Genomic DNA, 19067 nt, shown 5'->3' with positions numbered 1-19067 from the left:
TTTTGCCCCCCCCCCCCCCCGACGAGATAAACAGATTGAGCAATTCATTTGAATATTCTGCGGGGAATATATGCAGCCGTTTGCGTGGGAACGCGAAACACGAAAAATTTCGTTTATCTCCACTCGGTACGAAAGCGAAATATTTTCTTTCGAAATAAAATATCTCGCTCTTGCGCTTTTTTGCAAACTGAAACAAATATTAAAGCCCCCGCTTTCGGATACTCTCTCGCTCTTTCTCAATGGAGATATTAACAAATTCTACGTAAAACATTTTAAATACTAAATTTTACGGTAATTCTCAAATAAATCGCGCGTATAAATATGTTAATTTTATCCTACACATAAATCACTTACAGCCATAATTTTTTTTTATTGAAAATCATGCAAGAACTTAATATATTTTGATACGTTTAGTCGCGCTTCTCCACCGAGAATGTTAAAACAAGCCCACGAAGCAGCTTCTCATCTTCGCCAACGAATTTTCAGATAGCAACGAAGCGTGAAATTAGCGAGCCGTTCCATCAGCTCGTACCTCATGTAAGCTAAATAGCCAGGTGTGTATGAGGCAGCTCCGCGCACGAGATATTCAATTGGATGAAGCGGAAGGTAGAACAATTAAGCGAAGCTAACGAGTATATTATTACCTTAATGAGCTCAGGATTCAAAGATGGATTTTAATTATTTTGTATAAACAAAAACCGGTGAATGTACCTCGGACTCGGTGGTAAAATTCTCTCTCGCGCAAATGGAAGTATCGCTTTGAGGGCCCGACTTCGCCAAGGACACGCCACCAAGTATGGACAACAGATTATTACGATTTTCACGCGATTTACGCGCGAGAATCCCCTTTGAAAATAAATAGAACCCAATGAAGAGAATCCATCCGTTAATGACTGCGCTCTAAACTTGTGTAAACTTGCCGATTTAGGGATATTGCACGTGAAAGTAACGCGGCAAAAACTTAATCGCGAGGAGAGGATGCAACCACGACGCGAACCTCCATGCAACGACACGTGCGTCATTCGCGTAAAAACGCGCGGGTATCAGCGCGGAATCTCGGTGCTCCACATTGTCTGCCGACGACGACGTCACGAAATGTCGATCATGGCCGGTCATGCCGTCGTTGAGTGTCTTGAGGCCTGTCGATCGATCGGTTTGCGGTTTTCCCGAGCAACGGGTTTGCCAAAGGCAACACATCCTTCGGTTCGACACGTCATTTATAACAAGTTTCATAGCTCGGTATTCGCGACGCTTTGATGGTCGCTATGAGGAAGAAATCGTAATCGCTCTTTCCCACAATGCATACACACACACACACGCACACACACACACACAGAGGTAAAGTACGTGGAATTTATAGAGTTATGCGTTCCACTCGGGACACGCTATTGTACACTAAAGAGGAATTTATCGTAATTACGGAGCCCCTAAAAGGGAAAGCAACTTGTTCCAAACTGGCATTTTCCTATGTTGGTGGTACAATATCTCTCACGCATATATTGTCACATTATTCTTAAATATAGCGCCGAAATACATTCGAATCAATTAAATATAGGAACGTTAACGTGATAACATATAGATCGGAAAATGGAATAAAATTTAATTAAGGGAATTCGTACAAAAATGCGTGTCCTGTTTCAATTATTTCATTTGAGATATTTTAAATGATTTACTCCGATATCGTATGCACGTCGCGAATTTTATTTTGCTTACGTATATGCGTTAAAATGTACATACCACAGCCGCGAAAATTAATGAAGCCTACCGCGGAATAACCGCAGCATTATTAATTGGAGCGTTTGATTTTGATTAAAAACGACACTTTATAAGCAACGCCATTCCAGATTTACTTTATTTATGATAAACGTTTCCAACCGTGTCCAGCATTTCAGCGCGTACTTCCACACATTTAATATATTTTTTACCATTTCCCACACGTAACATTTCATCTGAAACGAACCGTTGCGACGCTGTTTGATAATACATAAGTGCTCTGTATGATAAAAATAAAAAAGAAGCCAGGTTTCTCGAATAAGCAATCATTGCAACTACAGTTGCAATTAATCACATACATACTTATAAATAAATAAATGTACGTATATATATATATATATATATGTATGCGTATATGTATGTGTTCTGAAAAACGTAGTACAATCGTGAAGAAAGTGATTCCTAATGCAAAAATGAATGGAAAATATAGAATAAAATTTTTTCGTATAAAATCGTTTTCGATAAAATTGAGTTCAAATATTCGTGAAGTACACTTAACTAATCACAATTTTCTGAATTTACTCAATACGAACTATCATTGACGATATTTCTATGTTAATCTAATTTTGTAATATACACATATTATCTGATTCATGTATCGTATTAATTGAAAAATTATTAGAAATGTGTTTATATGAAAAAATTTTATTCTATATATTTGATTTACTTTAATATGAGGAATCATCTCCTTTCCAGTTGTATCATAATTTCCAGAACATCCTCTACATTTAATATATTTAGAGTAGCGAATGTGTATTTAAATTGTTGAATAATACAAGTTTTTATATAACCGTCACATACGTGCCGTTAATGCAGTCAAGCATACATTTTGGATGAGGCTTCGTATAAGAGAGGCCAAAGTTTTAATGAAATTGTTCACACTGATGAGAGCGTCATAAGGGTTCTCGTGTAATGTGCGTGCATATTAAAAAAAAAATCTGAAACGCGGGCGTGTCGCGCGCGTTTTTTATTTTTTACTCTTCGTCAGTAATCTCATTGCGACAGCGTGATTAAGGTTCTTGTGGTTTAAAGTGTTACTTCAACCGGAATAATTGTAAAAACAGAACGCGATCCGTATAAAAGCACTCCTCTGTGGTTTTACGCTTTAAAATTCTACTAGTTTTATTTAAATTATAATTTTTGTGATGATTTCGCGATTCACAATGTACAATATGCCAACCTCCCTTACAATCTGAATCTAATTGATGATTCGCAAGCGTCGCGTATTTCAAAATACTGTAGAATTTGCAAGTATTGCGTATTTCAGAACATTGCGGAAGTCTAGAAATATCATTATTATAAATCGTTAACTGATATCGCGTCCATTCGTCTCTCGCATGTTCCAGTTATATCTCGCATTTCACTGAGAATTATTTTCCATCGTACAGCCAAGTTGCCGCATATCGAAATAAACTCGAAGCACTAATAAAAGCCTCGCAAAGTCTCTTTTTAGGATGTATTCACGCCGCATCGATTTGCAACAGGAAATTCTATCAGATTGAAACGCATCGATCGCGCACTGCGTGATGTCAAAAGAGAATATTTGAGATTGCGAGTTTGAATGAGGTCCACACTAGCCAGATGCGTCTGTCGTTGGCTGAAAAAATTCTGACGAATTCGATTTTCGTGATTACTTAGTTGTCATTAAGTAATGATAAAAGAAATTGTTTATTAATCATAGATAATAGCGTTTATTTTTTTTATATAGCTATTTTTGTATTATAATTTGCGTAACCAAAAGCCCTTCTTGAAATGTAATTGTGATTAAGATATACGAGCTTTTTTGCAACTTGATTCCTTAAGCTTGTTGTAGCGATGTATTTAGTTATTTCTCTTCGCAAAGTGATCTCCTGGAGCAGTACAGTTACTTTCGAAAGACAGTCGCGAAAATTGAGCTTATCTCCCGCCACTCGCTTCATCTTCCGTGACTTAAGGAGATGGAGCACTTGGCATTATCGCCCGATACCCGTTATCTGATCGTGCGGCTAGCTTATTTCGCTTCATTTGTCGATCTCCGTCGATGTCCTATTACGAGCCGCAAGCCCTCCATCCTGATGTCCCGCCTATGGTCCACCGGATTTGAGAATCAACGACCCGTTACGTGAGATACGGCGCCACGGCATTAGCGACCATTCGGACCACCCCGCCAACTAGTGAATTCTAATTTGCGGTCCCCGCTAATTGAGGGACGAACGCGAGACTGGCGTGATTGCACCGGCGGACAAATGAAGAGATTTTCGGATGTGACAGGACCTCGCGTTATCATAGTTCCAAAGATGCTTGTAACGCAACAACTCACGGTATTGGTAACTAAGTTTTTAAGAGGAAATACAAGATTCTGACGTTATACGTTATACGTAGTTTTTAAGACATTTGAATAGGAATTTCCGAAACGAGTCCTTGTTTCAAGTTCGCGCCTCGAAAGGAATAAATTCTATGCAAACTCGTACACAAGGTCGCCAGCAGTTGCGACAAAAATGCTTGGCCAACACTACGGCTGTCAACTGATGGTTCTGTCAACCATGACTGGGCCAGTAATATCTATCAATACTGGAACCAAATTATCATCTAACATACTAGTACTTAGCCAGGTACGTGAACGGTTATGGCCCAACACTGGACGGATTGTAGAACCCTGACTGGGAATATATTTCCGACAATGTAATCTCATGCCCGCATGATCTTTGATTTATGAAATAGAAAAGAAATAACGTTATAGCGTTATATTATATAGAATACTTGCCTGGCGTGACAAGAAGCGCGATGCCGAGGAGCAGAGCTCTTGTCGCCACTTCCACGATTCGCCGGAAGCCCCTGCGACACCACCGTAACCGATGCCTCTTCTCTTCGTCGTCCTCTTCCGCTTCATCGTTTTTACTCGCGTGCTCGAAAAGACCCAGGCAAAGCCGCAGCTTCCGGTACACCGCACTGATCTCATCTGATTCGGGCATGCGTCGCTTCAGAATCTCTCTTTTCTCAACCGCTTCGCTCTCCTGGCGCCTGTACGATCGTCGACAGCCTGTGCAGGTAGGCTGACCGGAAGCGAGGATCGCTTCGTGGTCAGTCCTCCTAAGTGAAAGTCGTTCTTTCACTATATAAACGATTCGACCTCAACACTTATGTCTTATTTTATTGACCACCAATTAAAAGTATTTTTGTATAAATAGTATTATATATAAAGACAAAGATTCCAAATAAAATAAAGCATTAGAATAAAAAAGCCCGTGAAAGTCTGTGAAAGTTTTATTTTTCTTAACTCACGATTAAGTATTCAACCAAATAACTAAAGACGTACGCTGATTGAATTTTTATCTTTAGGCATTATATATTCAGGACGTGACATCGCACTAATAAATTGTTTATCAATTTGATATCTCTTCTGTTTTAACGTATGCTGTGATAATTAATACTAATTTATTAATTAATTTTAATTAAGCTTAATTTTTAACTGAAGGTGATCCTAATGAAGGATCGAAACGCCTGTGTTTTAATTAATACATATTCTTTTACATAATTTCCATCCAGTGTTTCACGAGCTTTTTTATCGTAATGATCGTTATTTTATATAGATCTTCTAGCACAAGTTTTATAAATTCTTCCCTTCATCTTTTTTCATCTATATGCAGAATGTCATGTGATATTATTATAATAATAAAAGGATGAATTATAAATTTACTTCCTTTTTTTTTCACTTTTGCACACGCGTTGGATGCTATATTTAAAATAACTAATAGAAGAAACGCGCAAAGCAGACTTGACCGCTGAATAAATAGACCGAGCTTCCTCATCGCGACATCCGCTATCAGTTACCTGTCCTCGTAGTCGTCACACGCGGCGTTCTCCTCGGTAGCATGGTAGCTGTCGTGCCTTAGGGACCGCAGACCCTGCGAACAAGTTCCTCCGGTACACTGGAACTCGAGCCTTCGCCGGAGGTCCGTGGCTTGTAGCCCTCCTCCGCCCCCCATACCCCCGCTCCCATAGTACCTGCAGGTATAAGCGGTCGACGTCCGCGTTATGGCTATAGCACACGCGGCAGTAACAATCATCAACCGGCCTCCCCACGGAAGGTGAGCTATCGCCGGTAAATAACATGTCGCTCAATATGTCGCACGAGCTAAAAGTATCCGCGGCGAATAAGGAGTCGTCTTATAGTAAACTATAACACGCTGCAAAAAGGAGTGGACAGGTCACGGAATGACAGTAAATAACGGATTTTATGCAACGTGCAGATTTGGATTTCGCGTTAAGGGTCGTTGCTGATGATAAAATTTTATCTCATACTTTTGAATTCTTCTGTACGTGAAAGGGGGTTATCGAATAACTTGAATTTTACACACAAAAAAATATCTATTACTAAGAAAAATGATTACTCAATTTACTGTTTTTCTTTTAAGTAACAATTATCTTTAACAAAAATATTTTCTTGATAATAATTTTAAAATGTAAAATTCTATCATAAATTCTGAAAAATTAATGTATTCAAAATAAGAATTTATTTGAAGAATATCATAAAATTGATTGAAAAAGTGACTTTATGCAAAATATTCACACATAAATCATAATTATTTTAATAATCTTAAAATATTAAATTTATTAGAATTCAGAATAAATTTTGAATAAATTTGATGCTCTTAAAATAAAAGCTTAAAATCTTAAAATAATGACTTTAAAATCTCGATAATGAACTTATGATTTATGAATAAATGAACTTCTAAAATATTTAAAACAAGTAATTATTATTTGCGTAGAGCATGTATTCTTCTGTGTAATTTCTTCCAAAAGTTTTCGAATCGGTTTTGTATTTTCAATTTGCGTGATGCGATGATTTCTCAATGAAGTTCTCGACAGTAAAAAAAACTCGCGTTAAGTGTATAAGCATTATGTTTGAATTAATAGAAATACATTGTATGTAAAAACTAAGAAGGTAAGACAGTGGAGTATCTGAACATCCATCTCTTTACGAAAACGAGTCTGAATAGTCAACGCTTAGCGAGCTTTAGACAAGGTTTGATTCACTTATCCGGTTTTATCCTACTTTGTTGTCGTATTGACGTAAATGAAATCTGCTCACCCCTGCCGCTCCGCCACCACTACCGCTGCCTGGATCGCACGCCCCCGATGCCGATTTTTACAAACCTCGCCACTTCCTCGCCGTTTTCGACAGGCACTTTAACCCCCGCAATGTGTCGCTCTCATCACCTGCAATATAAAGAAATTATGAAAATATTCCTTATTAAAATGAAAAAATTAGAGATTTTTCTATATTTGTGTGTGAAAGTAATACAAAAAGTTTGGTAGCGATATAGAATCCGGATCGAAAATTATTTCAATAAGAAGTATTTTTAAAAAATAATTAAGATAAAGTGAGAAAATTTTCACTATAAAAATGTATTGTTAAATTATATATAAATTGACCTTATTAAACTATTTCACATATATACAGCATTCTTTTTTACAGTATATATGGAAAGTATACATTTCCAATTCCAATGACTTTTTGTAGAAATTACGTCCATAATACATTCTTAAATATTTCATCGTAGTTTTATATTTTATATTAATTTATTATTAATGATACATATACATGTATAATTATATGTATCATTAATAATAGAATATAATTATACGTATAATAGAATCTATAATTATGCGCATAATAAACATATAATTCTTAAGGATTGCGCATTATTAATTGTCGCATAGGGATGAATCATTATTCTATACATTTGCGCGGTCGCCTATTATTCTGTGGTTATGGTTATATCTTTGTACAATAACCATTAGCACACGTGTGGCCGCGTATCCATACATGTGTACGTACAGACGAATGAATCCTTTGGTAGATAGTTGAAATTCCGTATAGGCGAAACATGAATCGATTCGATTAGCAACATACGTGCTCAGATACAAGCCTGATTGATTCAATTTGGGTTCCGGCCTCCAGCACTGCTTAGATAGAGGTAAATGCTCCGAAGATAGACTGATAATTATATCACGTTTGGAGGTGGCTGTCACGTGACTTGGCAGAGGCAAAGATAGAGCAGCATTAAATAATCCGGGACACGAGAAATTAAATATTTCTAACTCTTGGAGCATGTAACGTGAGTTCCATAACTTAATCAGCTGGTTCCAATTTAATGTCTTTAATGTCTTTTCAGTGCTATCACGAATGATTACAAGTGCTGCACCGTACTATCCGAGCGCGCCATGTATTTTTACGCTATACATCAAATTTATATTCCAGTCGGATTCGATTTTCGATAAAATTGATTGCTGAAACATCGAAATTTCACTGCTATATATTTTAATAATCGAAAAATATTTTGATAATTCGATGTATAATAATTATATGTGCGACAACGCTGATTGTATAGGTAAATTCAATGGAATTGTAAATTAGCGGGGATTGCATTTGATGCTGCAGTGCTTAACTTCAATGCAGAAAGTAGTCGCGATTTAATGCAAATTATATTACGATATATGCATACGATGTATTACGGTCACGGAATAATGGTGCGCGCCGGCACCCCCCCACGGATTATTTATCGTGCGTCAATACGCGAAGATTTTACTTCATTCGGAGCACGTTCATGTAATACTAACTCCGACGGGAATTACGACCATTCTGCTAATAAAACGGCTGTACTGCCGATAGAGAGCAGGTGCATATTAGACACTCCCATTCGGTGATTCCGCCGAGTCCGTATTGAACGAATGATGAAACGAATTTCTTTTTTATCCGAAGTTATTAGTGGAGCAATTCCCAAAATGTTGGACTTAAAATATTACAGAGACTGAATTATTATACATTTATTTAGGTATATGAGATAAAACTATTTTAATAAAAAAAAAAAATTAATTAGATAATAGATAAAACGAAGAGCATCAATTTAATGTATTTCTTTAATAAATAACGGATAATCTCTGCTGAAGAAGAAGCTGGGAAATTAATTTTTGCATTAAATGGATAAGTAATATAGTAATGCTGCACAGTAATCTGCGGGCGAATACCGCGATAAAGTTACATCGTAAGCTTACAGCGCTCTTATTTATGATCACCGTCGGCTACTAATGCTGCAACATCAATCAGGTGTTGTTATTCATTCAGTGCTGAGCCAGATGGAAGATTAGACGCTCGCACTTCCTTTAAGAATTCATACAATAGCAAGTGGAAGTTAAATTCCTTAACACGTGTCATCGCAATTATTATCGATTAATGATGTTCTCGCCGAACGTTGTTATTCACGCATTATAATTTATGCGAAATATACATGTATATATTGCCATTTGCAAAACTTGTTCCGTATAACATGGTTTTTAATATCGCTTCATAAATAGCTAATTGTATCTCATGCGAGCGTTATAATTTTGCTATTTTTGAATATCGCAGAGCGTTATAATGCTGGAATCGTATATTTTTGTATTACAAAAACAACGATTCGCGAGATATTGCACGAGATAAATGTCGCAAGTATTTTCTGTCAAAGCGCGTCCAGAATTGACTTTTCGAACAGACATTGGTTACCTTACTATCTCCGACTTTATAGTCGATATTATTTCCAGAGTAAAGTCACGTTTTACTACCTCGCGTCAAACTATCCTAACTCAGATGGCGGTGGGTTAGAGATTTCTACTTCATGACCGAGATTGGAGCAATGAAGACCACGATTCCGAATCAGTTTGCAAATTTAATTGTCGGCAGCTTGATCAGGGATATGAGGAATTACTTTTTCTGCAGATTTATCCTTAATTTGTACTTGTCCTGTTTCAACTTTTTTTTTTATAGATGTTGACGTGCTTCGGTTATCAATTCTAGAATTCTATCGCTACTGAGTACGCAATATTCCAATCGATACGTAAATTTGACGTATAAGGAAATAGGTTCTACTTTTTAATTAATGTGACATAAGTTTTTTATGTACTTCATACTTTTAATGGCAAAATATTTATAATCTAGATTTTTGTAATCACAAATAATTATTATTAAAATTAATTATTAAAAGGAAAAAATAAGCATAAATTTTCAATCTTGAAATGATATAGAGTATGTAGTCTAATTGTGTGTGTGTGTGTGTGTGTGTGTGTGTCTTCTCATACACACAAGCGAAATATATAATTTTGTGTATATAAAATAAAAAATTGCTTAAAAATTAAAATCACTATCATGCTCTCTGTTAGAATATTGACCATCAGGAAGTCCAAACTGATATATAATGGACAAAATATTTAAAAACTTATCCTAGCTTTTAGCATGGCAGATAGAATTTCCACTGAAAACATAGCTTAACGAGCTCAATGACCTCGCTCACTGGTATGTAAAATTTACGTATCAAGTATTCTAGGATTAACAACTAGGACCATATATTTTATTGATCGGACAATAAGTCGAATAGAACAACTTGCTACGTGCGAGAGAATATTTATTGTCTTTCTCATAAATATGGATTTAAGCAACTCGGAATAACCGCGATCGATTTAATAGCGCGGAATGACGAGTGACCTTTAGACTAGATTTCGCGATTGTACACTGGCTTGCAAGATGAAGTCATTTCGCAGTCGGAACTATTTCCAAGAGGAGTATTCGAGCCAGCATGTAGATGGCGAGCGTACCTATATCTCGCTCGCGGTCGTCACCTTAAAGAGAGGAATGTCGGAGTGAATAGTACGACCAGTTCTGATAGAAGGTGTTGGATTGCACTATTTGAACAATGGCACATGTCGCCCACGCAATTGCGGCTCACTAAAGGGGCTGCGACACAGACTGTCATAACTCGTCTTCATGTTCCTGGATTATTAGGACCGAGCCGGTGGGACTGACCAATTCCTCCCTCTCCCTATCTCTCCCTATCTCTCCCTCTCTCTCCCTCTCTCTCTCTCTCTCTCTCTCTCTCTCACTCTGTCCCGCGTTATCCTTTTCCCGCACAGGAAGTGATCTACTGTTCACGAAGCCCTCCATATAACACCCATATTTGCTGGTGCTGTAAATCGAACCGACCGTGAGAGTTCATGCATCGGATGTGTCGACAGCTTAAATTTCAACGTAAAGTAAACATAAGAAAATGGCTTCACGACATCACGTCCGCTTCGGAAAAATATTTTCACGGCGTAAGTTTTTATACTTTTACAACATCGAGTTCACCATGTATACGCGCTGCCCCGAATATTCCCGAGTCCCAGAAGTAATTCTGACTGTGCGAAACGATTCTGTTTTGTAAGCCACGCGCCGGCAGAGTCTTAGTCGGTAGAATCTAATCAGAAAGATTACTCGTCATTCCGCACTATTAAATTTATTGTTCGTCCGAGTTTCTGACGAGTCATGAAATGCGATACTGCCATCGATCTTATTTACGAATTATAGATATCTCGTCACTTTCGAACGTCGTTCACGGTAAATAATACGTGGGATCGATATCGACAGGCATCGATTTGCTCGACGAGCGAGTCCCTTTTTGTTCCCGCAACGCGCAATCCGCCTTTGTGCCTTCAAGGCTGGAGCACAGACCTTTGCATAATACATAAAGCGTAAAAAAATTAACCAATCAAAGTCTTTCACTTCATGGAAAGGAAGGAAAGGAAGGAATTTAAATGGTTCATTTTCTTATGCGTTATGCAAGACTCTGTGCTTCCGTCCTTAATGCAATTCGTTACACCACTTCATCCGAATGCGCTGTCATTTCCGAACAAAACGAAACAGTCGGCTAATTGGCTCGCGCAGGGTTATACGTCCCATGTGATTCCATTCATTATCGGTGTCTCGGTTGACGCAACCGGAAGCGAGGAAAGTATTGATGCGCACTGATGTGTGTGTGTGTGTGTGTGTGTGTGTGTATCGCGCGATTTTTCGATCCCATTTTGTATGTCCGTTGTCGAACGCGTTTCAACGTCGACATTTCGCGATACTGCGTACACATTTTCCGAGGTCAATACGCGGGACGAACGCGAGTGAATTACTCGTACGCGTATGCTAAATTGCCGAAAGTTTTCGGCCAATTTCACTGACGACGCGCACGAACTTCCATCTGTACAGCTGGAACAACTATGCATGCACCCGGAAGTTCGACTGTAGATCTTTGTTGTTTGTCCCGTACGTACGTATGTAGTGCGTATATGTCTGTAATACAATCATGGATATATGCAGATTTGCTTTACATTTAATTCGTTCGATGCGAAATTGCAAGCAATACGTGATTTAAAAGCGCATAGCTCTCTTGAGATTATAAATACCACGTAAAACGAGATATGGAAACGTAGAAAAAAAACTTAATAAATTAATCGACGATATCACGTATTCATCGATGTCACAAAGATAAAAATTTTTTTCTCTCTCTCTCTCTCTCTCTCTCTCTCTCTCATGCGTTTAAAATGATAAAAATAGTTTCAACCGTGTGAATCGCGTTTGAAAAATTGTTACGCCGGATGTTCACGGCCAATTTCGTGGGTGGCCGTTGAGCTGAACAATTCAATTTTGACGACAGTCTAAACGAATCCGATCAATTGCGAAATTTCTATGTTAATGCTTTTATTTCCCTAAAATACATTCGGGGCGAATGTATTTTAAATTAAAGTGAAATAAAAACACGCCGACTTTACATCCCGCGGACACATCCCTGGCCCATGTAACAATTAAATTGATTATCATCCGCGTTAACTTTCGAGGAGAGTTTGTCATATACCGTGACAAACGACCGTGCTCTTTAAAAAGTTCCTTTACACGGTTGTCCAACTTCTGCGGATTGTCGTCTTTTGACGGGAAACGTATAACTTTCTAAATTGGCTTGGCCCAACTTCGTCATTGACCATTTTTGCGACTTCTCGCCATCGGCTACTCTCGCATTGCGTTTCGGAATCGTGGCTTTTCTTCTTTTTTTTTTTTGGTCTTATTGGATAACTTGGATAACTTTAATAGCAATCACACAGACGTAATTTTCCCTAACGACCTGTGTGATCGATGACAGATTGGTTCCACTCAAAGGCACGATTTACCGAATGCATTGAGTATTTAATGAGCTGACGGTACGCATTCTGACATGGATAATTTCGCAAACGTTTGATAAGTCTATATATCGCTGTAATCAGCAACGGTACATTCCACAAACTTCTCGAAGATCTTCTTGGCTCCAGCATATATCCGCTGCAAGGCATTTAGGAATGATCTTGTGTACGCGTATGTATATTTGGCACGGCCTGGAGGCTGTTCGGTTATACACTACGGTATGTCTATCCGTCGCGGAATCTATTTGAACGTCCTCCTACACCGATGATGAGGATGTTAATTATTACTGCCAAGGTTCGCCCCGAGCGAGAAGATCTTCGTCGATGCTAGAATCTTGGGATGAAAACGGGAAATCCGAGGTCACTCGGTGGTATTAAAAAGTGTCTGCTACATATAATTAAATAGTACAATTTGCCAACTGACAAGATCAATTTTGAAAAAATTCATTTCGCGAAATTTTGAAACTGATGCTCGATGACAGCTTCATAAACGAATTTTACGATCCGCTAGAATAATATACACGCTGCAGCATTCATAATTATATCCGCGTACGTTGGAAATTGTAATTTTTAGAGACAGCCATCAGGTCTTATTAATGAAAACGAATGTAATGCGATTTAATACATATTTTAATGTACATAGTTAGAAAATATATATTAAATTTGACATATTTCACGTGTCCCAAAGGTCCCACTCATAGTTTTTATATTAATTTAAGAGCTATAGACAGAGTGAAATTTGGCAAAAAATCAATTTTTTAATTTTGTAATATTTTGAAAGATATTCGTATCGAGAATACATATGCCAAGTTTTAAAGAGATATTCCGAAAATTGACGGAGATGTAGCAGTTTTTGTACGACAATGCGTAGCAGTTTTTATACGCACGAAAGTCGCTTAAGCGCTAGAACTGCTTCTGGCGTCGATAAAGATTTTTAGATACGGAAGAGCTATTGTATGGTCCAGGGATTGCCGAATAAGAGTAACTTAAACTTTTTAATTTAAATTTGTGCAATATAGTAATCTGAAAGTAAAACTTCAAATGCATTTTTTTCAAAATCATTTCTTTCAACCTGATTGACAAAAAAAATCTATTCGATCTATTGACTTGGTGTAAATTGAATTTTATTCAGAAAACACTTACTTCTATCGTCGGATATAGCCGTTTTTTAATTAATAAAAATTTCACAATTTTATTCAACTTTTTTGTAACAAAAAAAGGCCAAATTAAAAAAAATTTACACGTCCGCCGTTTTGTTACTTTTTGCGATTTTGTAATTTCCCTACGTCCGGCTATAGCCATATATTACATTTTTTACTATCATAATTTTTTAGTTTTTTATTTCAGCGCATATATTGTCGATTCACTGTCAATGAGGCAAAAGTACTCTTTGTATAGCAGCTTAATTCTAGTAACCGAGACGTAAAAAAATTTTTTTACGTACTTCAGTACTTATAGAATAAAGACATCATAAAAAAATTACTTTAATTGAAAATTACTTTATTATATATTTTTAAAAAAATTCTAAAGAACCCCCGGTTTTTTCAAGCCTTCACCCTATCTATAGTCCTTATTAATACAAGATAAATATATTAGAAAGTAACATAAATATTATGTAAAAAAATGTTACATAAAAAACAATGACACACTTTGTAAGCAAATTGTGAAAGTATATTTTTTCAATAAAATTAACATCTATGATACGTTAACACATTTTATTTATTCATTTTAGAATTTACGTTTTAAAACACATTATTTTTATATTATTTGTCCACTTATTCATAAGTTGTGTTATTTTAAGAAATCTGAATATCAATTTAACACAAAATCTATAAATAACATAAAATCACATTATATTAAGTTAATACTCGAATATGTTAAAAATTCAATACGAAATTTTAACAAGGACCTGTATGGACTGTTTCAGATACAAATGCAAAATATTTTTTCTATAAACTCGACGTGAAAAATATAATATCATATATTGTTAACCAGCATTGCGAATGAACATAGCAGACAGCTTTACACTCGCGCATGAACCGGCTATCTCGAAAGAGATCTCGAATGAAAAAATAATCGATCCCCGAGAATTCCGCCGAGGGAAAGGCGCTTAATCTCGTGAACTGTAATCCAAGCTTGCAGTGCGCTGTCCGAGCACAATGTACGTAAATCGTTCACCTCAATCGGAAATCGATGGCACGGTTTCGGGAATTCTGTTACAAGAGTTCTGTTCGCGGCTTCAAGTGGTCCAAGGTTAAACAATAGTTGATAGAATAACGCGATAGTTAGTGAATACGACAATCGACGCACGCATATCTCGTATTATTGTTTTGAAATTCGTTGGGTTTCAAGATCTGATTTATGTCCCTACCCGATCGTACGTGGATCGTCGTTTTTGTACCTCGATATTCTAGCATTATTTCATCTCGCCTTCTATTTATCGTCTATCGACCTAGCAGCAAAATTTACCAGACCCATGGCAGTGAAATATATCTCTTATTTCCGTTATCCTACGCTTTCAACTAGACTTTTCTATTACCTTTTGGGGAACCCCCACCTTGGGGAATCATCGACTGGGGTATCATCCGCACGGTTAAGAATCGTTGACAAAACTCGATTCTCGAGGACAAAACTTCGAGTGTCTTATAGAATGCATAGGCGATGCAAAATATAAGGATTTGGGGAGTAAAAGACTGTACAAAGAGAATAAGGGGAGTTAGCAGTGACGATGATACGAGTCTAAAACAGGGACTCGCTGGTGATAATGTCGAAAATGAGATAGGATAATACTAGTATTTGATAATAAACGAAAGGAGATAAGTAAAGTAGGAAGTCATATAACATGCGCGAGGAGAAGTGAGCGGGTAATAAAAGCGCTGATATATGAAAGGGGATATATAAAAGAGGAGATAAAAGAAAGCGAAAAATAAAGGCAAACGAAGGCATAAAAGTCTAACGTATGCAGAAAAATAAAGGAGAAGTGCCAGAGATGCGCCTGGTAACGAACACAAAAGCGTTAACGAGAAACAATAAAAGTGTTGAATAACGGCAAGAAAAATACCATGGAGGAAACGGCGAAAGTAGTAAAATAGTAACTTAAAGAACTAAGTTAAGAAAAGATATTCGAGCTTAGAGAAGGCATTCGAGTTTCTTGGAGAGGCACCAAGGGTAGATAAGCAGTACGTGGTGAAGGTGAGTAGGAGTGCAGGGGGGGGGGAGGAAGGGAGGGAGGGGATAAAGGTAAAATGAAGAGGGGCAGGATGTATAAAAGCGAAACAACGAGTGCTGAGCCAAGATAGTAGGGCAGAGGGAATAGAAAGTGGAAGTGCTTTCAGATAGCGGATGTAGAAGGAAGCAGACGTCGGTTAGGTAGTGAGCAGGAGGCAAGAGAATGAAAAGATGGGGGACGCAATAGAAAAGTGGTGGAGGAGGAATTCGCTTTATGCAAATGAACATCCGTAATATCCTCAATGCAACTTCCTGTACAGGCATTAAGAACGTGCCGTCTCAGAAAGACCCTGTAGCTTTGCGGTCCACGCTGCCATCTGTCTTTTATTCTCTTTTAAACGCCCCTAAACCAAGAAACCAGTGAGTGTTCTTTCTTCGTCTTCCTCGTCGCGACGTTTAAAGATATTTAAGAAAAGATTCGCGTCGTACCGTACTTTTTAACATTCGTATGATGTTAGAAAATTGAAAGGAAAAAAATTGTTTGATACAAATTTTTTTCATACAATCGTATTATGTGACATACGATACGTGATTGTTTAAAAAAAACATAGCTACGGTTTTTACAAAACGTTTTTAGATACATTTATTTACGTGCAGAAAAAAAAACTGATTTTACTGGAATATCTAAAAATTTAGCTAAACTACAGATCTGAGAATAATTTTGTTGGATCATCAAAATAATTATATAGCACGCTCAAAATTAATTGCTAGAATGTCAAAACTTTTTTGCAGCATTGCTCATCATGCTTGAATTTCCTACGTAATTATTTTGGTCCGACGAAATTATTTTCCAATTTATATATCAAATTAAATTTTTAGATACTTCAGCAAAATAGCTCTTTCTCTGCAGGCAATTTTCACTACAATGCAAACGATAATGAAGGTAATAAAATAAATTAGGACTTAGACGTCCTCCTACCTCCTAGAAAAGCGAATAACAAGTTGATCAAGGAATAATACAAGGTTGTTGACCGCGTACAAACAAGGTGCGACATGTTCTATGCAAATTCTAGCTCGTTGGCTGGAATTGACGTAGGAAGACGTCGATAACTCTCGGCAAGTCAAATCGACGTGCCTTAGTACTACGTTGAGGCGCTTAACTCAATTGTAGTTAACGGGCAAGTTTATCCAGACGTTGTCACAATAGTTGGAAACTACGCGATTTCATTGCGCACCTACGGAATGAGAAACGTAAACTGGAGAATAGTTTCTATTTGAATGCAAGAAAGTTCATAGTTATAGAAAAGAAATCTTACTGTTAGTATATGCACGCACGTCGCGTCGTGCATGAAATTCGTTTAATTTAGCAACACGGTACGCTCCACGGAGTAGATTTTCCAGTATCGTACAGGCATATCACATCACATTTCATACAAACATTGTAATCGAAGTATTCTCCTTGATAAGCACTTTTATTTGATCGAATAGCTTGATGATATTTCAAAGCATTTTTTTATTTATATTTATTATATACTGCTTCTCAATGTGCTGTTACATTATGCTTTGCGTCTGTTTGATTAAACACAGGCGATTGTATTTTATTGGGCTTTAAAGTGTTTTTGCTTTCCAATTTTCACGTGCACAATCGTATTTTATTGCACTCGAAAATTTGAAGCGTTTCCATTTTCCGACCAATATATGTGCGTCAATCCTATTACATTACATAAAAAAATTTGCAACAACTGAATACTTGTGTGCGCGAAAAATAATCTAGAGTTGAAACAAATCCGAAATGAAAGAGTACATTTGCGAAACTATTTATAAATAAAGTTTCACAACAGACGCTATATTTAGCGAATGTCGTTTAGTAATTCTATATCACTCCTCGCGTTTTTCGGGATGGATATTTCTGCATACGAAGAAGAGAGAAAGAGAAGAGAGAGAGAGAGAGAGAAACACGTGAAATTCCCTTTCCCTTCTCCCGTGATAAAGAGTGATTTTCTCAGAGCTCAGACGAGGAAAGTTTCGCGAATCTCAGGAGATTACATAGCTATATGGACAGAGAGACCGGTGGCATGAAAGCGCCGTGATACGTGCGACGACCGTCATTTTTTCGGTCGCGGAACGCAACGTGTATCGCGAAAAAGAGTTCTCGAGTCGCACGATAGTGCATGGTTCTACTTATGAAGGAAGCAAAAAAATGGCCGAAAGGTAGAGAGAGAGAGAGAGAGAGAGATAGAGAAAGAGAGCTTTCGTTGAGGTTCGTGCGATTTTCGCGTAAAACTGACGCTGTGGCGGTGCACGGCGGGCGACAGGAGGAAACCGAGAAAATAAAAGTGCACCCTGTTTCCACCATGTATACGTACATATGTACATCCGTCGCGTGATGTGGACGCCTCGCATGCGCCGAGCGCGGCATTGCAACGCGGAATTTCATATCACTCCGACGAAATACGCTCGCTCGCCTTTATTATCGCGCGGAATGGTCTTAGCCTTTCGCTATGCGCGCGATGGTCGGATCTATTTCTGTAATATCTTCCTGTAAAAGAATGGGAAGGAATTTGAGTAGAGTTCCATCTCTAATGTATTCCAAACACATATCCGGATAAATATATTTCATTATCTATCACTAAAAAAAAAATAAAATGACATTTTTCAGCTGATATGCGATAACATTTTCTAAAGACAATTATTAATTCGATTTCAAATGGATGGTGGATTTAATAAAGTACTAACAATATGATAAATACACGATAAATATTGTTAAGCGAAAATTTTTGGAATAATCTTTAATTCACTCGTTCGCTATTTCACATAAATGGCAATATTCTAACGACAATATTTTATTTATAATAAATCGCCTACAATTATTTTATGGCATTGACGAAAAATCTATAAATAAAAGCCTGTTAATTAAATATGCGTTCAATCATGCATTTAATTCTTAATTGCTTAATCAATAAAAAGCATCTATAAAATTATTGACAGCTGTAAGCTCATAAATTAAATCGTATTATTTATTTTCAAATAATTTCAACTAATTCTTGGTTATTTAATGGCTTGAATATAATAAATTTCGTATTGTAATTACGAATTTACAAATATAACAGTACCGAATTCGTGCATATGTACCA

The 19067-nt window shown here is 37.1% G+C and overlaps 1 protein-coding gene across 11 annotated transcripts in view; it reads right to left on the bottom strand.

Moving 5' to 3' along the window:
• The window catches only part of LOC108756801 (protein turtle-like), a 264529-nt gene that overhangs the window by 59582 nt on the left and 185880 nt on the right, over positions 1-19067 (bottom strand). For 9 of the 11 annotated variants that reach the window (XM_018500862.1, XM_018500863.1, XM_018500854.1 and 6 more), the window contains 3 exons: positions 6845-6972; positions 5584-5757; positions 4517-4842 (listed from right to left, as the gene is read on the bottom strand). In XM_018500862.1, the coding sequence (XP_018356364.1) occupies positions 4517-4842; positions 5584-5738 (481 nt within the window). In that variant the 5' untranslated portion in view covers positions 5739-5757; positions 6845-6972. Of the gene's footprint in view, positions 1-4516; positions 4843-5583; positions 5758-6844; positions 6973-18299; positions 18320-19067 lie in introns of those variants that run through there. The other 2 variants (XM_018500858.1, XM_018500859.1) reach the window with 2 other exon arrangements.

This window comes from Trachymyrmex septentrionalis, unplaced genomic scaffold (genome assembly GCF_001594115.1).
Source record: "Trachymyrmex septentrionalis isolate Tsep2-gDNA-1 unplaced genomic scaffold, Tsep1.0 scaffold13, whole genome shotgun sequence".
NCBI lineage: Eukaryota > Metazoa > Arthropoda > Insecta > Hymenoptera > Formicidae > Trachymyrmex > Trachymyrmex septentrionalis.
Note: the sequence above shows the minus strand (reverse complement) of the source record. Positions and strands in the feature narration are given on the sequence as shown.